General features: G+C 55.6%; 9 protein-coding genes across 9 annotated transcripts; 3 read left to right on the top strand and 6 right to left on the bottom strand.

Moving 5' to 3' along the window:
- Positions 1 to 169: 169 nt before the first annotated feature.
- PG997_008918 (uncharacterized protein) lies at positions 170 to 1,589 on the top strand (the record flags this gene model as incomplete). Its single annotated transcript, XM_066813233.1, has 6 exons — positions 170 to 552; positions 608 to 683; positions 783 to 958; positions 1,026 to 1,238; positions 1,278 to 1,359; positions 1,419 to 1,589. 6 exons carry the CDS (start codon positions 170 to 172, stop codon positions 1,587 to 1,589), a joined length of 1,101 nt encoding a protein of 366 aa, XP_066668575.1.
- Positions 1,590 to 2,155: 566 nt separating this feature from the next.
- PG997_008917 (NUDIX hydrolase domain-like protein) lies at positions 2,156 to 2,698 on the bottom strand (the record flags this gene model as incomplete). The annotated part of the gene is made up of 1 exon (XM_066813232.1): positions 2,156 to 2,698. One exon carries the CDS (start codon positions 2,696 to 2,698, stop codon positions 2,156 to 2,158), a length of 543 nt encoding a protein of 180 aa, XP_066668574.1.
- A 2,881-nt stretch (positions 2,699 to 5,579) lies between these two features.
- PG997_008916 (uncharacterized protein) lies at positions 5,580 to 6,293 on the bottom strand (the record flags this gene model as incomplete). The annotated part of the gene is made up of 1 exon (XM_066813231.1): positions 5,580 to 6,293. One exon carries the CDS (start codon positions 6,291 to 6,293, stop codon positions 5,580 to 5,582), a length of 714 nt encoding a protein of 237 aa, XP_066668573.1.
- A 591-nt stretch (positions 6,294 to 6,884) lies between these two features.
- PG997_008915 (uncharacterized protein) lies at positions 6,885 to 9,669 on the bottom strand (the record flags this gene model as incomplete). The annotated part of the gene is made up of 5 exons (XM_066813230.1): positions 6,885 to 7,738; positions 7,913 to 8,456; positions 8,535 to 9,077; positions 9,155 to 9,552; positions 9,600 to 9,669. 5 exons carry the CDS (start codon positions 9,667 to 9,669, stop codon positions 6,885 to 6,887), a joined length of 2,409 nt encoding a protein of 802 aa, XP_066668572.1.
- Positions 9,670 to 10,498: 829 nt separating this feature from the next.
- On the top strand, positions 10,499 to 12,103 carry PG997_008914 (uncharacterized protein; the record flags this gene model as incomplete). Its single annotated transcript, XM_066813229.1, has 7 exons — positions 10,499 to 10,599; positions 10,702 to 10,960; positions 11,017 to 11,142; positions 11,220 to 11,301; positions 11,378 to 11,484; positions 11,545 to 11,849; positions 11,983 to 12,103. The coding sequence occupies 7 exons, from the start codon at positions 10,499 to 10,501 to the stop codon at positions 12,101 to 12,103; spliced, it is 1,101 nt and encodes a 366-aa protein (XP_066668571.1).
- A 344-nt stretch (positions 12,104 to 12,447) lies between these two features.
- PG997_008913 (uncharacterized protein) lies at positions 12,448 to 13,302 on the bottom strand (the record flags this gene model as incomplete). Its single annotated transcript, XM_066813228.1, has 1 exon — positions 12,448 to 13,302. One exon carries the CDS (start codon positions 13,300 to 13,302, stop codon positions 12,448 to 12,450), a length of 855 nt encoding a protein of 284 aa, XP_066668570.1.
- A 579-nt stretch (positions 13,303 to 13,881) lies between these two features.
- On the top strand, positions 13,882 to 14,976 carry PG997_008912 (uncharacterized protein; the record flags this gene model as incomplete). The annotated part of the gene is made up of 1 exon (XM_066813227.1): positions 13,882 to 14,976. The coding sequence occupies one exon, from the start codon at positions 13,882 to 13,884 to the stop codon at positions 14,974 to 14,976; it is 1,095 nt and encodes a 364-aa protein (XP_066668569.1).
- Positions 14,977 to 15,328: 352 nt separating this feature from the next.
- PG997_008911 (uncharacterized protein) lies at positions 15,329 to 17,602 on the bottom strand (the record flags this gene model as incomplete). The annotated part of the gene is made up of 3 exons (XM_066813226.1): positions 15,329 to 15,436; positions 15,532 to 16,640; positions 16,729 to 17,602. The coding sequence occupies 3 exons, from the start codon at positions 17,600 to 17,602 to the stop codon at positions 15,329 to 15,331; spliced, it is 2,091 nt and encodes a 696-aa protein (XP_066668568.1).
- A 1,782-nt stretch (positions 17,603 to 19,384) lies between these two features.
- On the bottom strand, positions 19,385 to 20,781 carry PG997_008910 (dihydrolipoyllysine-residue acetyltransferase component- pyruvate dehydrogenase complex; the record flags this gene model as incomplete). The annotated part of the gene is made up of 2 exons (XM_066813225.1): positions 19,385 to 20,362; positions 20,464 to 20,781. 2 exons carry the CDS (start codon positions 20,779 to 20,781, stop codon positions 19,385 to 19,387), a joined length of 1,296 nt encoding a protein of 431 aa, XP_066668567.1.
- Between the last annotated feature and the right edge of the window lie 579 nt (positions 20,782 to 21,360).

The raw sequence follows: 21,360 nt of genomic DNA, 5'->3' as shown, positions 1-21,360 counted from the left end.
TGGGTACTTCTACCCCTCTGCGTCACCCCGGACTAGGGTAGCAGGCTAAATAAATTCAACAGGGGGGTATCTGCTACCTAACGAGGGGACTCCTGGGAAAGTTCACTTGAGCCTGCTGGATCACGACCTCCCGTCAACAAACAAACACAGCTCGTTTCTTCCACCGCGAATGGCGTCTCCACAAATCATCTTCGGAACGGCCTCGTTCAAGTTTCCCAAAACGGCATGGCAAGATGCCGAAGCCGTAAGCGAGCTGCTCCGGACTCTCCGGGATCTAGGCGTCACCCGCCTGGACTCGGCGGCTTGCTACCCGCCCGGCGATCCGGGGCGGGCGGAAGAGCTTCTCGGTGAGACTAAAGATGCGGCCGGAAGCAACACGTTCCTAATCGACACCAAGATCAAACCGGACGTACTCCAGAGCGGCGGCCGCGGCAAGTTGACACGGCAGGCGATCGAGGCGTCTACTACTGCTAGCCTCCAGCGCCTGCAACGTCCTGGAGGAGGTGTTAGTAATCAGCTTCCCGGGACTTCTTATCTGCGCGTTGTTGAGACGTAATTAGCTGACTGTCTATCTACGCGGATAGGTCAATATACTCCATATCCATAGTGCAGATCCCACAACACCACTCGAGGAGCAAGTTCAGAGTTTCCACGAGCAGATCTCCCAGGGGCACTGTAAGGCGGTAAGTTGAATGAATGCAGTTTTATTTGAAGAATTACTGAAAACATGTGCTACTCCACAACCTCGATGATTGCTGATTATGCCTGTCACTCAAACAAAGTGGGGGGTGTCCAACGTGCCCGCACCCATGCTGGAGAAGATGATGCAGCTGTGCGACCAGCACGGCTGGACGAAGCCCGTCTGCTACCAGGGGCAATACAACCTGGTGTCGCGGGGCATGGAAAATTGGCCTCTCCCGCTGCTGCGAGCCCACAACATGGCATTCAACGGCTACCAGTATGTTCGCCACTTTTGCATTGTCCTTGGCCTCTTGCTGACCGGAAGGGGCGATACTAAAACACAGCCCCCTGGCCGCCGGCTTCCTCACCGGGAAGTTCATCCGCGGCGAGCACGCCGGGACGCGGCTCGTGGACGACCACCCATACAACCGCCGCTGTGCACGCCAGCTGGTCGGCGGCGGCGGAGGCTTGGTCTTGATGGAGGCCATGAAGGTGTTCGATGCCGGCGTCGAGGCCCATGGGCTCACGTCGACCGAGGTGGCGTACCGATGGCTTGCGTAAGTACCAGTACAGGAGCTTGTTACCTTCGTGTTCAGTGTGTACTCCACGATATGCCTACTGTTTACCCCATCCTATTCCAGCCTTTCGGAAGGCACGAATGTACAGTTTGATGTGGGGGTACTTGTATATGCATTTTCATTTTGAAAGGCCGACGGGACTGACTCCGAGCGTATTAGGTACCACTCGTCTCTGGGAGAAGACGACGGCATCATCATTGGCGCGAGCAAACTGGAACAGGTCACCGATACGATCGGCCTCATCCGGAAGGGCCGCTGCCGGATGCTGTTGTCTCACTGGCCGAGAAGCTGTGGGAAGCCGTCAAGGGGACGCGCGCAAACATGCTCTAGATGTCCTAGACGCTTGGTTGGTATTGGATTGAAGATGCTGGACGAGGAATGGAGAGTAAATGCAATATTAATATGGACATAAACATATAGTCTACGATAAACCAATCCCTCCTCATCCGAGACAGGGTGACCAAGCGTGAAAGCCCTTATAGCTCAGTGGTAGAGCGTCGCACTCGTAATCGGCTCACCCCCCGAGATGACATGCGAAGGTCCGCCGTTCGAACCGGCGTGAGGGCATAATTCTTTTTGCCCAGGTTACGCGAATTGAATTCGTGTCTACAAAAAAGAAAGTGGTGTCTCACTTATGTAATGGGGGTGGAAACACCGTTTATGCAATTAGACAACCCAAAAACTTGCTTTTGCTACAATCAAAATCCTGCTGGTGGTGCCGTAGCATGTGCCTCTCCTGACCAGAAGCCAAGAATACCAGAACTCATGATTGCTATACCAACAGGGTGCCAATATTCGCGGCACGGTCGTACACCCCTCCTGAGACTCAAAAGTAGCTCACATCTCCTTCCTCCAAGCGCGAAGCGAGTCGTTATATGTACTTAGTCAAAGGCCAATCAACGACCACCCGTCATCAGCCGAATCCCCTTCTCAAGCACCTTGCGCTCATCCGGAAAACTAATGGTTTCCAGCGCCTCGTCCGGCTCAAAGAACCGCGGCGTGAACGTCTCCTCCCCCGCCGTCATCTGCGCATCCGCCACGGCCAAGTACCAGTAGATGAGTTTCAGGTACCCGTCCTCCTTGTTCCGGTGCGTCACCATAAAGGGCTCCGTGTACGTTCGGCACGGGCGCGGCGTGCCGGCGGTCACGGCCTCGGGCTCCTGAGCGGCGGGAGCCCGCGTGACCATGTTCAAGGACTGCAGGTGGGCAGCGTACCCGGTCTCCTCCTCGACCTCGCGCAGGGCGGCGGCGTAGCGGTGCTCGCCGCAGTGGCGACGGCCCTTGGGCAGGACCCAGGCCTCCTGTTTTGAACCGTCTTCCTTGGCGCGAGCGCGCAGGAGGAGGCAGACCTTTTGTTTCGAGTCGTCGAACACGACGGCGCCGCAGCTCTCGACGTACTGGGTTCCGTCGTAGACTTTTGAGGTTGAGGATGATGCCATGGTAGCAGCGGTGGGGATTTGTTGAGTGGGTGCGGTTATTGCGAGGTACGATGTTATCAGGAAATGAGTCGACGATAGCTGTCCGATTATACACGATGGGATGACCACTGGTCGAATATTCAGTGTCGAGCCAACGTGGGACGAGCAGCAAAATGGAACCGCTGGAGTAAGAAAAGAGTGGAAGAAAATGCAATGAGTGGTTTATTTGGCTTTATCATATAGAGGAATGTCAAATTGTAACGGAGATTCCATATTTTACCTTTGCAATACCAGTGGCCCCTGACTTTTCTTCATCCGTGGATTCGAGCAACCTTCTCGCGCTCCTCAAAATCAAATCTAAACACCTAACACCATAATACTGTAACGTGGTTTACCATTGAGTGGTCCGTATCATTGAGTAGTCCACCCTCACTATTTCTCGACCCTCATTAAACTTTGACGCATAATAACTTTATAACTATAATGCTTAATTTAATTTAAGAAAACCGGATCGGTTTAATTATTTAAGCGATACGAAAGCCTTTAAATTTATTAAGTAAAAAACATATTATAAAAATATACGACGTTTTTAAAATTACTTTATATTACCGAATTTACGGCCGAACTTTATAACGCGATATTCGATACTTACGGTATAAATTAAATACGAATAAAAAGGAGGTGCTTCGTAAATATATAATTAATTTAAATACCCGCGGGATATCTCCTAAGATCGCTAGTATAGAAAATATAGCTAATTTTTTTACCGCGTCGCGCGGCGGCGAACGCGTCGGTAAACACTAGGTTAGGCGATTTATTAACCGTAACTTAAACTTTAAAACTAGAATAAATCGTCGATACGATTATTAAAAGGCCTTTTATAAAAATCCGAACGTTATTTCCGGCTAATTTAAATTAATCGCGAATATAAAGGCTAAATACGGTATTTTAAACGAAGATATATAAAATTTCGACGAGACCGGCTTTATAATAAGTATAATCGGGTTAACCCTCGTCGTAATACGCGCCGATCGGCGTAGGAAAGCGAAATCGGTCTAGCCTAGTAATCGGGAATAGTCGACGGCGATTAAATGTATTAATTCGTAAAGCTAATATATTCCGGTTTTTTTAATCGTTTAAGGTTAATATTACCTCGTAAACTAATCGCGCGAAAATAGCTTACCGGGCGATTAAGTAATTAAACCGATTTTTAATAAATAAACCGATAATAAAATAAGCTTAGATTAAATTAAGCATTTCGATAAATATACTAAATCGTAAACGAAAGGTCGCTATCGCCTTTTAATTCTCGACGGCTACGAGAGCTATATTTCGGTTAAATTCGAGGTATACTATTAAAATAACGACATTATTACTATTAGTATACCTCCTTATTTATCGCACTTATTTTAACCTCTCGATATAATATTTTATTCGCTTTTAAAGCGTGCTTATTTAAAGAAAATCGAGTTATTTATTAAAGCTTTAATAAACTATATTACGAAGCTCGAGTTTTTTATCGCGTTTAAAGTTATATATTTCACTATTTTTATAAAAACTAACATTAAATTTAAATTTAACGTATTCGGCTTAATATTTTATAACCCGAATAAAATAATTAATAAACTAAATATACGTCTCCGAACGCCTACACTTAGCCTATCTCGTTTAAAGACGGCTAGTACCTATAATTTTTAAACGCCGTTTAACCTTTAATAAATAATTAAACACTTTACTTATATTAAAAAAAAGGTGTTTACTTATTAAGGAAACTTTTCGACGCCGATTTTAAATACGGTAAACTAAATAGCGAAGAGTATAATTAAAATAGCCTATAAAATAACCCTTATATATAATCGGATACGTACTTTAAAAAAGGCCAATTTAGCCCTTTCGAAGCGCCGGAGAGCCAAAAAGTCGCGAGTCCAGCTTGGAGGAGCCCTTACGATTGAGGAATCTCGAAGGCTACAAGACGAGAAGGCAAAAGGGAAGCGTCCAGCGACCGACGAAGGCGAAAATGGTGGTTTATCAAAGCGGCGCGCGACGGGCGGCAGGCGCTGTGGCATTTGCTGCCAAACAGGTTATAATGCGCGAACATGTGAAAAGGATATAGAATTAAGTAGCGATTCGGATAGCGAGTAGTTTTAATTAATTTAAAGTGTCGTGGTTAAAATAACTTTTATAAAAGTATCGAAAAGTAATAAAGGTGGACCACTTAATAATACGGGCCACTTAATAATAAACCACGTTATACCTTAATGAAAAAATTTAAATTTAAATAAAATTAATAACAGATTATACATCTCTTAGATTTCTAAATAAACACATTGAATCTACTTTAGTCCGGGCTCGAAACCCCCGAGCCTTGACAACCCTCTTTTGCAACTCGGTAGTCTTACACGCCACCCAAGCATCTCGTAGAAGACTTACCACATGCCGTAAGCGAATCGGACCCCCATAGCCAGGTTCGGGAGAAACACAGCCTGGTGTTGGTTGAACTTTCGCGTGAGCAGGGCGCACACGAGCAAAGCATGTCCCATGACCCTCTCGGTTTGGCTAGACGGGGTCCGGGGAGTCCAGCAGATCCAGAGCCGGTCTCATCAGGCAAGCGGCAGTCCCATACAAGCCAACGGAAGATACCACGCCTCGAACAGTATGGACGGCACTCCAGGAATCTCGTTACTCGGCATGGTATCAGGTATCACGTGTTCATTGTCGCCAAAGTGGAGTGGACCATGTTTCCTGTTGCTAGCTAGCCAGCCAGCAGTGACACCTAGGGGTATTGCAATATTTTCCATGCAGCTACGTAGTTCTATCCACCAGCTTGTCCAACGTCGTTTCTGATTCCATCCAGCAGAGGCGTGTCGTGGGCAGCCGCAGCCAAGACGCGTGCCCGAGATCCTTATGATTTACGCATCACCATATACCTGATACCGTAGCCAATGCCCGTCATGGCGATTCCAACCGCCTGCACCATACGAGTATTCTCCTTTTGCCACTCCGGCGTACTCGCACGTCGGGCCCGCCGTTCCTCCTCCTCCGGGTCCGCGATCATGCGCAAGGTGTCGACGTCCGCGAACGTGCCCAGGGTCGAGACGGCCCAGCAGCCCGCGGCCGTGCCCAGGACCGTCAGGGCCAGGCCGGGCAGCCGACGACGATAGGAGGAGAGTCCCGCCACCGCGCCGGCCCAGTGGTGTGAAGGCGGTGTGGCGACGAGACGAGGCAGGCCGCTCGCCACGGCCGCGGGGAGCCGAAGGAGTTTGGGCACCTGGGGCAGCAGATAGCGGAGCGATAGTGCCAAGGCGTGGCTCCAGGCGCAGGTGATGAGGTAGTTGCGCGTGCGCCGCCGCGTCGCATAGTAGCAAACCTGGCGGGCGATGCCATAGGAAGCGGGTGGGGTGGGCAGCTCCGCCAGCGTCGCCGGCTGCCAGGTATTGGCATTGGCCACCAAGTGTCCGACGGCCATGCACCCGAGGTTCGCGAACATGTCTCCCCAGCCGGTCGTGGGGTCGAAAAGCCTCCGGTAGACGGTCAAGTATAGTTGTCCGAGGCATATAACGGGGTAGCCCTCGAGGAGCAATCGCCGCTGGTCCGGCTCGCTCCATGGGAATGACATTGTGGCAGGCGTTCTTTCTGTCCCTTGATCGTCACTCAGTTCGAAGTGAGGATTAAAACAGGGAGGAATACCAAAGTGTGATGTATGATAGCTTGTGGCTGACTCAGAGTGTTGTCGGAGAAAGATGGCGATACAATTGCCTGCATATCACAGTCAGTGGAAACTTTGAGATTGGAGACCCATGACAATGCGCTTGCCAAACATGTCAATTAAACTCAGAAATGCAATTGGCGCTTTCCTGCTGGTGCTGGAAAAGCGGCGCGTTTAAGCTGGCGATGGGTTCCACGGGAGGCACCTACCTAAGGTAGGTACTTTAATGTCGACGAAGTCTTATTTCCCCCTGATGGCAACAGCGCTGCCGCTCTCCATTCTATGCCGTTCTGTACATATTGGGACAACATTCAGTGCCATAACTATAAACTACCTTCTTCACAATTAGCTAAAGCGCTTCGCTCTAAGGGGGAAGCCTCGTTACGTGACCTGCCCGTCGCAGACGCCAGTAAATTGTAACGAGGGGTACGACCGTGTACGCCAAGCACGCAATCCGATCTCTTGTGGTATGAATAGTACATAATTATTAGTGAAGGGCCTTTACCAGGCCAAAGAACTGCCAGTCCCGCGAGCCTTCTTCAATGACTTCTGCATGCCACGGCTCCCGCTCGTCAGGGCGTCGAAGATCTGCTTGCCGAACTTGTTGAAAGCCGGCGCCACGCCGCCCAGCTCCGTGAGGCTCTTCTCCATCTGACTGAGCTCGAACGGGAACTCCGTATTCCTGCTGTTGTTGTTGTCATTCACGCCGCCGCCGTCGCCGCCGCTGATGCTGCTCCTACCCCCTACTATCCTAACCACATTGGCGACGAGGTCAATCTCGATTTCGGTATCATTATACCCTTCGCACCCATCACCGCCGTAATCCACCGCGTCGTAGAACGCCGGGTCCGCAATAGTAATCCCCAGCAACCCCAAGCTCGGCTGGTTGCGCGAGTAGATGAACGCGAAGGACGGCGCGATGACGCACCGCACGCCCGCGCCCCGGAGCGCCTGCACGGCCTCCATGCGCGACGAGCCGCAGCCGAAGGCGCGGCCGGCCACGACGACTCTCGCGCCGTTTGTAACGTGCTGCCGGAAGTCCGGGTGCGTGAACTCGAGGCAGTGCGCGCCGAAGCCGGCGTCGGAGCCCGCCGTCATGAGGAACTGCGCCGGCGCCAGGGCGTCGGTGTCGATGAAGTCACCGAGGCGGTAGATCTTGGAGCGGATGTTTGGCAGCTTCGGGGCAGTTCCGTTTTCTTCTTCTCCTTTCTCTGCTTCTTCATTGGGGTCGTCGCTCGCAGTGGCGTTGGGGGTAGGGTCAATGTCCGCAGTAGCAGTCGGCTCAGGGGCTCTACCCAGTGCGGTTCTGTCCTCGGGCCCGAGGAGAGGGACCCTTTTCCTTTCACTTTCTCCCACTGTTCGTCGGAGATCATGGCAACTAGGTCATTGGGAGACGTCATCTTCATCTCGAACGAGGAGGCGGCCACGGTAGCGGCTGACGCCAAGTTTCCGATAGAGCCTGTATGCATGAACGGTTAGCCGTGCAAGCCTTTCTTCAGTGTAGTGACCGATCGAAACTGTCTTCTTACCTTTACCCATTCGGTTCTTGAAGTTCCGGTTCTGACTACTGAGCCAGACCTCGCCCTCCGCCGCGACATCGACGCTGACGCCGACGCAGTAGCTGCATCCCGGAACCCCGATCTCGAACCCCGCCCACTCGTAGACGTCCGCCAGGCCGGACCTGCGGAGCCTGTCGAGGATCGGCCGGCTGCCGGGTACGACCTTGCGCTTGCCCCTCGCGACGTCCGGCGTCCTGCCCGCCCGGAGCCCCGCCTCGAGCACGAGCGCGCCCATGATGATGTCCTCCTCGGCCGTCGTGCACGCGCCGATGAAGCAGCCGTCCAGGTCCTGGCGGCCCATCTCGCCCACCGGCACCACGTCGTCCGGGTTCGGGTACCGCGCCACGAAGGGCTCGGCGCGGGCGAGGTCGACGACGTGGGTCGCGGCGTACGCGCAGTCCGGGTCGGGGCGGAAGTAGTGGCTGTGGTTCTTGTGGCGCGCGAGCTTGCGCTGGGCGATGAAGGCGGCGGTGTGGTGGTCGGGGGCGAATATGCCCGTGATGCCTCCGAACTCCTGTCGTTACCACGAGATTCGTCAGCATGACATGAACCTCTTACTGGCATCTCAAGTGCTCATTACTGCTGCACTTACCGTCGTCATGTTCGCGATGGCGAACCGCGCGTCGGGGCTCAGGTAGTCGAGCCCGGGCCCCGTGTACTCGACGACGCGGTCCGCGGCGACCGTGTTGCGCCTCAACTGCTGCAGCACGTACAATATCACATCCTTCCCGCCGACCCCGCGGGGCGGCCTCCCTTCAAAGCGGATCTCGACGACCTCGGGGACGCGGAACCAGGTCTCGCCGGTGACGAGGGCCATGGTAACGTCGGCGGCGCCGAGCCCCACGGCCAAACACCCGTTGGCGCCGCTGCTGCAGGTGTGGCTGTCGCTGCCGACGACGAGCATGCCGGGCTGCGTGCGCTCGCGGAAGAACTCGGTGTGCATGATGGTGTAGTTCATGCCCTGGTACTCGGTCATCTTGAAGGTGCGTTTGGCGGACTCGGATTGGGCTATCAGCTGCCGGCTCAGGGGCGTGTCCTGGTTGCGCGGCTCGACGCTGTGGTCGCCGGCGAGCCAGAAGCGGTCGTTGCGGAAGATGCCCGGCTTGCCTAGGCGGTCGTAGACTTGTACCATGCCCTATTGGAGGCCGAGTATGTCGGAGTGAGTAAATGCGTCTTGAAACGATATGCCTGATCTTGGTCGTCAGAACTTACATGCCAGCTGAACTCACTCGCCATGATCCAGTCCACCCGCACCCGGATCATCTGTCCGGGCTTGACCCATCCTTTCGTCTCGACGTCGTGCAGAGCAAATATCTTCTCGGTGACGTTCATGGGCCGGCGATCTGCCGGTTTGGTGGCCGACGGTTCCAGAGCCGGCCTGCTCCTGTCGGCCGAGTTGAGCGCCTCCAACCAGGCCGAGATCAAGAAGATCAGCTCGTTGCGATCCGTATCGGATACCGGGGTGTCTTCGTCCAGTCCCAGGCCGCCGTGGTTGGGCGCGTTCTCCGCGATGGCCAGCACCTGCTGCAGGGCTTCCGACTCTCGTGGGTGCGCGTCTCGGATGCTGGCCGATGCAGCCTTGATCGCTTTCAAAGGATGAAGCTCGGCACCTAGACGTTATGAGTTGCTGGTCTTGTGGGCGTTTCGTTTCGCGTACCTTCCATCTGGACTTTGACGCCTCGAGTGCTTTCGAGAAGCCCCGCGATCTGGGGAATGACGCTCTCCATGCTGTCAATCCTAGCTTAGTAGCTCCGGAATGTTTGACCTTATTTCGGGCTTTTGGGAAAAGCAAAACCTGATGGGTATAAGGAAGCCCAAGTATATGGCATCACTTCGCTATATATGAAATACCCATACTGCGGGGTGGCTGGCTCCTTCGGAGAGCATGGTGATGTCGGAGCCGTGAGCCGAGGATTTGGTCCACACGGGTCTGTTTCCCCAAATAGCGGGAGCCCAGATCCGGAAGGTGCAGCCAATTGGTATCCGAATCGGGATTCTCGCATCCGCATGTGGTCATTGCGAGTTGCGACGCACGCTGATCATAGGCGATGCAAAACCCCAGAATATCCTCTCCCGCGACCGAGCGGGGGTTGAACGGCTCCGAGGGGTTACCAACGTGTTCACGGTGATTGGTAAAGGGGTTGGATGGTGGTTGTCGATCGATCGGCTGGTCCCTTTTTTCTACAGTCGTGGGGTAGCTTACATACCACGAAGACTTCGGAGCCGCATCGGCTTTGCTTTGCTTTCCATAATCAGGCGGTATTTGGCACGTGCCAACTCACGATGATATCATTCCCCATATTCTAAGAACACGAGCTGAGACGACGTCCTCAATTCAGCATTCGTACATAGGCAGGCATCGTGTAATGCCATTTCGGGCAATGCTGTTATTGTTGACTAAGACCAGGGCGGACTTTGTCCCTAGTCAATCCTGATTGGTCAGACTCTGGCATCGGGTCCCCGTCCCTCTCCACCATATGCGGCACGATCATTGAACCGACGGTCGAATAAAGGAGGCCAACTATGTAATCACAGGAAGAGACAAACGGGATTTATATGATCCTCGTGTATTTATCAAAGCGACGGACACGAGAACTACCTATATTAAAGCTCCGACAGCACGGCCAGAAGGATCCAACGACACAGCCCTCAACCACGTAAACTTGAAGCAACTCAAAGCTTCTCCGCCATGCCCCACAACATCCTCATCACCGGCGCCTCCGGCTACCTGGGCGGCACCCTGCTCGCCCGCTGGGCAGCGGCCGACCTGCCCCCTACGGCAAGCTCTACGCCCTCGTCCGGACCGAGCCGCAGGCCAAAGCCGTGAAGCAGTACGGCGCCGAGCCCCTGCTCTTCGATCCATACGACGAGGCCGCCGTGCGCCGCGGCGTGGTTGAGAACCAGATCACCGTCGTCTTCCACCTGATCGACGCCTTCAAGTCGGACTCGCAGGTGCACATGATCAAGGCCTTGGCCGAGGTGAAGAAGGCTACGGGCCAGACTGTCCACTTTCTACACGTGAGTTGGACCCCCACCCCCCATTGGCCTACCTAGCTGCTAACTTTCGAATGTAGACCTCGGGAGCCAAGATCTTCTCGAATCATGCGGGGGCCCCTCATGACCGAAAGCTTCGGGACAATGATCCGGACTTGTACCAGACCCAGAAGCATCAGCAAGCTCCGCACGAGGTGATGCAGACCGTGAGTTTCTCCGCCAAGATAGTTCGGGGAAACGATGAGATGAGGCATCACTAACAGAGAGCTGGGTGCATGTATAGCCGGTCAATACAAACAATACCGTGATCGAGGAGTGCGGACTCCACGGCGTGAAGAGCTACATCTTCGTTCCCTGCATCGTCTGTAAGTTTTTCTGTTTCCGGATAGTGGCCCCCTTTCCGATCCGGCTTTGATGACTGATAATGTGCCCTATGCATAGATGGCAAGGGCGAGGGCTTCGGGAACGTCATCTCCATCCAGACGGTAGCGATCGTGAAAGCGGCGAAAGCATTGCGTCGCGTATACAGAACCGACGAAGGTCGGCCGGTAAGCAAAAGTTCCTCTCAACCAAACCATCAAGCTCACCACACTGACACGGTACCCCAGACTTGGCCAGTCTGCCACGTCCTCGACAACACGAATCTCTATTTAGACATCCTGCGCCGCATCCTAGCAGGCGGCGGAGACGGAGAAGAAGGTCTCGGGTCCGGGAGAAACGGATACTACCTCGCCGCCTCGGGCAGCGTGGCCTGGGACGACCTCTACGCCGCCATGGCCGCGGCGCTCGCGAAGCGCTGCGATAACGTTGTTGATGATACCCGGGTCGAGACGGCGGACAGCGCGGCGCTGGAGAAGATGGGGCAAGCTCTGGGCTGCCCGGCGGACTTCGTGGCGGTGCACTTGGGCGGCAAGTAAGTTTACTCTGTTTATTCTGGTTCGGCGCTCCTTTTTTTTTTTACTCTCTGTTGCATGAGTTCGCTCGTTCGATCTCAGACATCATCGTTATTTGGGATGTATGGACTGACGCTTCTTTCCAACCATCAGGTGCACATTTACCGCCAAACATGGGGAAGAGATTGGCTGGAAGCCAGCCCATAAACCTGAGCATATCCTTGAGACTGCTGAAGACGAGGTAGCGTTGATCTTGGAGAACTTGAAGCAATAGGCGCAGGCATCCGAGACCCAGCTCCCTTAACACTGCCGAGCTTAATATGAACATACATACACCAGTGGGTCAATGAGCGGGCACGGACAACCTCAGCGGATCTTGAAAAGGGGGCCGGACTAATGGGTTGCACTTGAGAAGGTAGAGGACGAAAAGCGACAAAATATGGTCTTCAGACGGTGAAATTCCAAAAGATACCAAGAAGATATAGTAGTTCCTAAAAAGTGTGACCGCCTAGCCGCGAGAGTAATCGGCCCTCTCAATGTGACGCGACCATATGCAGGTGCAGCCAGAACACAACCGTAGCCCTTGTAACGCCAAATCCAATGCAAGGTAGGTATCGCTTAGAAGTCCATGGCGGATTCGCCGGCTCCCTCTTCATCGCCGTAGTCATCGTCTCCACCGTCAAAGTACTGCTCGGCATCGTAATCGCCGCCGTCCTCGTCTTCCTCGAAATCGTCGTCTTCTTGGCTCATTTCCTCCTCGTCCTCCTCTGGATCCTCCTCGGCGATGTCGCCTTCCTCTTCCTTGCCATGGGCGGCCTCTTCGATGCGCCGCCTGCGCTCTTCGTCCGTCTCGGGGCCCCTGCGCTTGTGGCGACCGACCACGTCTTCGTCGTCCTCGTCATCCTCGTCGAGGTCACCGGCGCCGGCCATGGACTTGCGCTTCCGCTTGCTGGCCTTGGCGGCGGCCTTGCCGCCGTCGTCGGTGCCGTCGATGGTGTTCCAGAGGTCCTCGGGGAAGAGCTCGTGGTGGACCTCGCGGCCGCGGAAGTCGGGCAGGGTGCGGGCGTCGCTGACGAACTTGTGGCTGTACATGGGCACGCTCAGGAAGGGGTCGACGGTGGCCTTGCTCTTGACGCCGTAGCGGGCGTTGGCCTGCTGCTGGCCGTAGGCGCGGCAGACGGGGTCGGTCAGGTTGGACGAGGTGCCGGCCGAGTCGGGGGCGAGGTGCTTGTGGGTGTAGAGGTTGCTGTTGTGGAAGTCGCGGCGCAGCTGGACGAAGTAGGTGACGGCGCGGGCCTCGGAGGCGGAGAGGGGGAAGTTGCTCGCGCGGGGCGGTTTGTAGGTCTTCGGGTATCGCTCCTTGGGCTGCTCTTGGACGCCGGCGGGATCGTAGTCCCAAGGCAGGTTGCCGCGGCCACCCCGCCCACCACCGCGGCCGCCTCTGCCGCCACCTCTACCGCCGCGGCCAGACATCGGGGATGCTACACTTGCATGTACAGTACGGTATGTGTGTTTGTGGCAGTATCCAAGGGGGTAGGAAGTGCAGTAGTAGCTTTAGAATTGGCGTGGGTGGTTGGTTGGGCAGTTGCACGAATGGAAGAGGGTGTGAGTAATTGCGCAAATGGAACTGATGGAATGGATTTTGAGATTCTGCCCGCGACAAAGTCGAAGATCAGACCAGCCAACTTTTTAGTGGAGCTTGGTTAGTGGGATCAGATCAGGCGAGCTGCCGAAGCTACAGAACAGAAGCTACAGAAGCTGCCCCACCCCCGCCATCCAAACGCCAAACAGGGAGGGACAGAGCGACAGCAACTGCAGCTGCAACTGGAGCTCCCCCTCCTCGTACCTAAACCTGCCCTTTGTTAGTGAAACTGTTTGGCGGTGTTCATGGCTTAGGTTACGCCATCAGTTGACTGCCTGCTTGATTGATACATTGTCATCACTTGAGTGGAAGTTTGTGGGTGATTCCATGCAAACATCTCAATACAACACAATCTACTTGACCCCTCCGTCGTATTCATTTCCAGTTACATGTCCCAGGTCGCTGTCAAGATGGACACAGACACCGTCCCCGTCACCGGCGTCGACGAGCTGGACGCCCACCTGGACGAGCTCATCGCCAACCCCGCCATGAAGCCCACCGTCAAGCTGTTCGACGACGTCGAGCTGCAGCTCAACGAAACCAACATCCCGCCCCTCATCCCGCGCCTGCTGCCCAAGATCACCGAGATCCTGAAGCAGTATCAGCAGGACCCGGCCGTGTTGTGCTCCCTGGCCGTGAAACTCCTGGGCCCCGTGTCTTTCACCCAGGTCCTGTCCATGGCGTCCGAGGAGGCCCTGATCCAGGCCCTGCGCTCCCCGGCGCCCTCGGCCAATCTGCTCGCCATGGCCATTCTCGAGAAGGCGGCCCGGTCCCCCGCCGACGCCGCCATCCTCGCCATGATGAACAACATCATCTCGGCCTTCATCACCACCTGGCTGAGCGCGCCCCAGGTCGGGGTCGGCGAGAAGGGCACCAAGGTCCTGGGCGATCTCCTCGACACCGACTGTGACGCACCGCCCCTGTCGCACGGTGTCCAGTCCTCCACCACCCTTAACGGCATGGAGATCGCCGTCCGCAACAAGCCGCCGGGCCAAGGCCTGATGTGGCGCCGCATCTTCCACGACCGCGACATCTACGCCCTCGTCCTCTCCCCTGGGCAGCCGGGGCGCGCACCAGAGCGCCGAGGGCGGCCTGGGCGAGCAGCAGCTGACCCTGGCCCAAGGCCGGCTCCTCCGCCTGACGCCCCGTCTCGCCGCCCTGAACCTGGCCGCCATCAGCCGCACCGACTTCCCGGATCTCAACGAACGCTACGTCTCGGCTGCTTCCGGAGACCAAGGTCTTCTTCACTTTGTGACCCTGCACATGGTGGACAAGGAGGACCTGCTCATGCACCTGAACCTCATCGACTTCTTCGAGGAGTTCGTCAGCCTCCAGCGCATCACCCCTACTCTACGTTCAAGATGGACACGCTCCGGAAGCTTATGAAAGACGCGCTTAAGGGCGATGACCGTTTGCGATCGGCTATGATTGACTTACCGAACCGCACCGTCCCCGAGGAGGCCGAGGAGCTACGAAGATTTGTCCGCGAAATCATGCAACTATGAGTACAAAACCATGAACACCGATATGCAAACCGTATGCGATAACGCCATGAACCCTCCGTCCGATGCCAGCCTATAATACACTTTCTATGCAATTCACAAAACTTGCGCTTCTTTGCGCGCAATTTCTCCTGCTACCCTATCGATCGAAAATCCCCTTCTGTGTTATGCTGGGTGGTTGTGGATGGAAGTTGACCACTGATGATACCCCCCTAAAAGTGAGAGTGCGAGGTTGAACGATGTCCCGTATCTACACACCCTCATGCCAGTGAGTAGATAGCCATGTACATGCGTTCCAATACGAGTCTTTGGCAGACCTTGCTTAGTTTGTCAACATCGAGTTGAGGGTAAACCATCATGTGTCCTTCGTGGCGAGACTCCGCATCTCCTCTTCCGTGGCATGTCCGTTGCTCTTCTCCGGATCTAGGAATAGCTCGAGTTTATCATTATCCTTGAGTTTTAACTGTTCGTGACAATGTTAGCGTCCAGTTTCTCGTGAACGCCAGAACCGAGCGAGTTAGGTCCCGGATACGGCCAAGGAACCAATTAGCAACTTACACTTTCGGGAGTATCGCTGCGGTGCACTCGTGCCTCCCTGTGCGTGAGCCGCATCTTCCTGTTTTGCGATAGGCCGGCCTTCTCCGGGATGGCGACGCGGCGCTGCAGGTCCTGGAAGAGCGCGTCCAGCGCGTCCCGGGGCTTGAGCCGGTACCACCACGTGTCCTCCGGCAGTCCGCCGTCGATGACGCTATTATTCCGCCGCACGCAGATGTGGAGGGTCGTCTCCTCCTCGAACTGCGGCCGCGTCTCCTGCTCGACCCAGCGCGCGATCTGCGCGAGGGCGCGCCGGGGGCACTCGAGGTGCGTCTGGAAGAAGCCCTGCAGCTTCCCGGGCGAGAAGGTGTCCTCGGGGACCTGGCGCGCGAACTCGTCGGCCAGGGCGCGGATCTGGGGCAGGTCGAGGGTCGGGCACAGGTCGCAGCAGGTCGGCGGCGGGGCGTTGTGGTCGAGGAGGAGGATCTCTTCTCCTTGGATATTAAACGCACCGTCTGGGGTCGTGTGGTGGCTGTTGTAGCGGCTGCTGGTGGCAGCGATGTTGGGCTCGAACATGCGGATGAACATGTCGCGGGCGCAGTCGCGGTCCGCGCGGCCGAGACGGATCTTCTTGTCGACGCGTCCGGGGCGGATGAGGGCGTCGTCCAGGTCTTCGGGGCGGTTGGTCGTCATGATGACGATGCGGCCTTCTTGGGATCCTACGCCGTCGAGGGCTTGGAGGACGCCGGATAAGGTACACCCCGTAGCGCGGGGCTTGGGGCGGTTGAAGATGGGCGGGTGGGCGAAGAGCGGGGTCTGGTCCGGGGACATCATAGCGGCGCCGGCTAGGACGGCGTTGGTGGAGGATGAGGGGAACGGCGGTTGAGGGGGCGGCGGGGGAGGTGGTGGAGGAGGCGTGCTCAGGATAGAGGATGTGGCGATGACTTTGGTGTCTTTATCGCGGACCAGACCGGCTACGTCGATGTCTTCGAGCAGAACGATGCAGCGCTGGGGCAGGCCTTGGAAGAGCCGGGCCAGGTCCTTGTCGCCTAGGACGCTGGTCAGGTCGATGGCGTAGATGTTCAGCTGGAAGACGCCGGCGATGGCTTCGGAGAGGGTGGTCTTTCCGGTTCCTTTATAAGTCACAGAAAGTCAGTCACTAACTTGAGAGTGGTCTCTCCATTTCTTACCACAGGTGGCAAGGCCCAAATGTCCACATACCTGGAGGTCCATAGAACAGGTAACTCCGGCGATAGGGGATATTCCGCACATGATAGCGCCTCTGCGTCCTGACGTCGAGATAACTCCGGATATCGCCGACGAGCTCCTCCTTGACGGACTCGACCAGGTGTACCGACGAGAGCGGCCGGGGCACCTTGCTCAGCTTCTGGCTCCAGTGGCCGCCGCTGTTGCCAAAGGTGGTGATGTACGTCTCGCGCTTCTTGTCGTAGAGCGCGCGGCAGGTATCCAAGAAATCGGCGATGGGCTCGGACGAGACGCCCAGGCAGACGATGGTCAGGTCCTCCTGGATGTCGGCGTAGTCGTTGACGTTCTCGTCGCACGTCGTGACGCTGCTGCTCTTGACCATGAGCAGGCAGCGCTTGTGGAAGAACCAGACGGACCGGAACTTGGGCACGAACCGGACGGCGCGCGGCCTATTACTACTACTGCTACTGCTACTACTAGCAACAGCACCCGACGAGCCGTAGTAAAAGTCCAGGTCCCCCGGCCGCCGCTGCGTCACGTGCGCGAGCAGCTCCGTCGGGTGCCGCCGCGCGAGGACCCTGTCGCCGACGTAGGTGAGGACGGACTGCTTCAGCTCGCTGCTGTAGGTGATCTCGACGGTGACGACGCAGTGGCGGATGACCCAGGTCCAGACGGCCTGCAGGGTGTCGGCGGCGTAGTGGTACATGTTGAAGGCCAGGTCCACCGTCGTCAGCGCCGTCGCGACCTGCCCGCCGTCAAAGTGCCGGAGCAGCACGCTCCTCATGATGCTGCCGCCGGCAGTACCGTCTGATTGGCCGAATAACCGCGAGGCGCGGGACTGGACGCCGCCGCGAGGTTGCGGGCCAATCATGGTGGTGGTGGTGTCCATGCTGACGGCCCCGGGGTATGCTGTACGTATGTATGTAGTGTATGTATATGAGGTTGAACTTGATGTGAGAGGGCGGGTGGTATGCACTCTCTCTCTCTCTCCAAATGTTTGTGCGACTCTCCCTCCCTCTTATGTATGCGAATCCAACACTGCCAAACAATGGGAGAGACTGACCGGATGAATCAGAAGATTACAAGGGCAACAACAGGCAAACATTTAAGGAACGTGGTGGAAAGGAACTAGGTACCAGTCAGTCAGTCTGCTGCCGAGACCCTGCGTACCTCTGAACAAAGATCAAATGCGGGATCGGGGATCTCTTGTACTTTTTGGGTGGTTACATGGGCATGTGAGTAATGTACCGTACTTAGCCGTAAGACGGGCAGATGTTCTGGTGTACGTGAGTGAACGGCGAGTGAGTGAGCTTCATTCAGTTGATTGATCCAGTAAGCGCAAGGCAGAAACCTGGGGGCCAAAGGAAAGGCAGCAACCACCACCATCAGATATGCGAACTATGCAGCAGGTAGCATTGGAGCATTGCCTGGATTGATGTAATGATGGAGAGAATACGTCGAACAAGGATTGAAGCAAAAGCAAAAACGAGAGAAAGAAAAAAAGACTTTGTGTCTCCCGTGTCTCTCCCAAGCTCGAAGGACTGTTTTTCGTTTGTTTGCTCCCAGTGCAGTCACAAGCATAAGGACGTACGTAAGTTAAAGATTTCCCATATCGTGTCGTATATCCAATCCAATTGGACCAGGAATATCATGATCCCTGTCTCTTCCGGCCGGCTACCTACCTACCGGGGGAAAAAAGAGAAAGAAAGAAAGAAACTGTCGTTTCACAAGCACCGACAGTCTATCGGTGAACCCCACTGTTTGCTTACAGGAAGAAACAAAGACGTTGAAATGTCGTGTAAGTACATGTAGATGTAGGCAGCCATCGCTGGCCACAAACAGATGATTTCATACTCCCTCCCATTCAATCCCGTCTCGGTGACTCTTACCGAGATATCTCCATGTTCTCATAGGGCTGGCAGAAAAGGGTGGGTATGTTAATTTGCGGTGAGCCGGCAGCTGTAGAAATAAATGTATTTAAGCATGTTTGTCCCAAAAGAAGCAACTTCACTAGATGTCTTCTCATGGATTCGTTTGCCAGTGGGATGTTTGCGAACACATACCTATCCCGGGCCAATTCTTCCTATCGAGAACACCAGCTTCCAGCATGCGGCTCCTTCATAGCCGGCACGGCTGTACGGGCACGGCCTGAAACCAAGTCTACCGTCATTTCGAAGTATGGGTCGATTGATCCTCACCGAGAACCAACACCGCTCTCGCGTCACCGAATTGGGCCTCAAATGATATGGAGTGGGGACTAGGCAATGTATTGAGGCTCAAGCCACGCATTGGGGCGCACCTATGAGGGCTAGCAGACTGCCATGGCGTACTCATGTATAGGCAGCCATGCCCGGTAGGGCTGAGAAGACCAGCCACATGGGATCCAAACCAGCACGGTCTCTAGTCTCGTACTGTCTGCTCCTATAAGACCAGCCAGAGCCCATCACATGTCAAAACCGCCTTCGAAGCCATCTACGCGTAGGGCGACCAATGGAGAGAACTGCGCAATGTAGTCGTCTTTAAGCACGTGATAGACTGGCTAAATACATCTGGACGTATCCGAATACTTCTTTCATACACCTTCTATCCGCATTAAAGAGGCCAGTACGCCTCAAACGCCCTCTTTTCCTCACATGGATATCCCGATTTCTCTACTTGTACAAGATCCACCTTACAGCATCAGCTCGAGGGGGTTCTCGATGGCCTGCTTCAGGGCCTTGACCCACTCGGCACCAACGGCACCGTCGACAACCTTGTGGTCGAAGCTGGCGGTGATGGTGATCTGGTCGTCCCACTGAATCGAGGTACCCTCGGCGGTCTCGACGGGGATGGCCACCTTGCGGGTGGTGCCGACGGCGAGGATGGTGGACTGAGGGGGGTTGATGACAGCAGTGAAGTTGTCAACGGCATCGTTCATGCCCATGTTGGAGATGGAGATGGAGCCGCCCTGGTACTCCTCGGGCTTGAGCTTGCCGTCGCGGGCCTTCTTGGCCAGAGCCTTGACCTGGTTGGAGATGGACTCGAGGCCGCGCGCATCGGCACCGGTAACAATGGGGGTGATCAGACCGTTGGGGGTGGCGACAGCGACGGAGACATCGACGCTGTTGAACTGGCGGATGAAGTCGCCCTGCCACGAGGAGTTGGCAGCGGGCACCTTCTTGGAGGCAACGGCGATGGCCTTGATCAGGAAGTCGTTGACCGAGATCTTGAACTTGCCGTCGGAGCCGGCGTTGAGGGCCTCACGGAGCTTGAGCAGCTTGCTGACGGAGAGCTTGCTGGTCACGAAGAAGTGAGGGTTGTTCTGGGTGGACTCTTGCAGGCGCTTGGCAATGGTCTTGCGCATGTTGGTGAGCGGGATGTCCTCGTACGAGGCGGCGGCAGGGGCCGCAGCACCGGAGGCGCCGCCGGCAGCAGCAGCAGTCTGCTTGGGCTTCTTGGCCTCGCGCTGCAGGGCGGTCTCGAGTCTGCCTTCGGAGGAGTATTGCTCGGGGGCGGAGGGTGTCGGGGCCGAAGAGGAACCGGACGACGAAGACTCGGACTTCTTCTCTTCCTTGGGCGCGGGGGCAGAGGCCTCGCCACCAGCGTCGGAAAGGCCGAAAGACTCGAAAGCGGAAACGTCGGTGCCTTCCTCAACCAGGACGGCGATGGGCTGACGTTGGGGAAACCCCGTCAGCACACGAACTCAACTCGGGTCTCTCTCTGGCTGCGAAGGACCGGAGAGATCGGGGGAGGGTCAATTCGTCTACTTACGCTGCCAACAGCGACATCCTTGGCGCCAGCGTCCTTGAGGACCTTGGCAATCACACCGTCCTCCTGGAACTCGAAGTCCATCTGGGCCTTGTCGGTCTCGATCTCGACCAGGACATCACCGGGGGCGATGGTGTCACCGGCCTTCTTCTGCCACGCACCAATGCCTCCGGACGTCATGGTCGGGGACAGGGCGGGCATCTTGATGACGGTGTGGGGAGGAAACGAGGCGTACCATCTTGCTAATTGGGGCGAGAGGCCGGCGACTCTGAGGGAGGAGGTCGATCGAAGGGCTTGCCTTCGCAGCACGGCGCTGAACATGATGATATGGATATTTGGGGGATTGCCGGACAAGACGAGAAAAGAGAAATCCGAGGAGGAGGAGGGGGAAAAGAAAGCGATGAGACGCTGGTACTCCGTGGGATTGAGAAAGAAAAAGGGGGGAAGGGCTTCAATTGAGAGCAATTGGGACCAAGGTGAAGCTTTCTCTCCGGAAGCCTGGCAGTTGACAAGAGGGCCGCAAAATTCGATTTGGTAGGTAAAGAAAGTCCAGGTCGCAGACGGTTCGCTGGGTGTGGCAGGCTTGGGCGTGGGCGTGGGTAAGCGGCGGGATATTTTCGTCGCGCTGCTGTCTCCGAAAGCTCTCTCTCTCAACGCTTCCAATCCCAGCAAGCTGGCTGGAGCTCAAAGAAAAAAAAAGTCGCAATTGGCTTTTTGGGGTTTCCAGCGATGCGCTTAGCCTGTTACGGCCTGGCCCCCACCCCCGACGAGCTTGCTTGATGCGCCTCTGCTATCTTGAATTTAATTCCCGTCAACTGACTTGCGGATTGTGCATATCTGTCTGCAATTGACTCATGGTGATCATCTTCTACGTTACTATGCAATGGCAGTTTTTATTTC

The sequence above is a fragment of the Apiospora hydei genome (assembly GCF_038363865.1).
Source record: "Apiospora hydei strain CBS 114990 chromosome Unknown utg000006l_segment0_segment0, whole genome shotgun sequence".
NCBI lineage: Eukaryota > Fungi > Ascomycota > Sordariomycetes > Amphisphaeriales > Apiosporaceae > Apiospora > Apiospora hydei.
The sequence above is the reverse complement of the archived record's forward strand: the minus strand, read 5'-3'. Positions and strand labels throughout refer to the sequence as shown.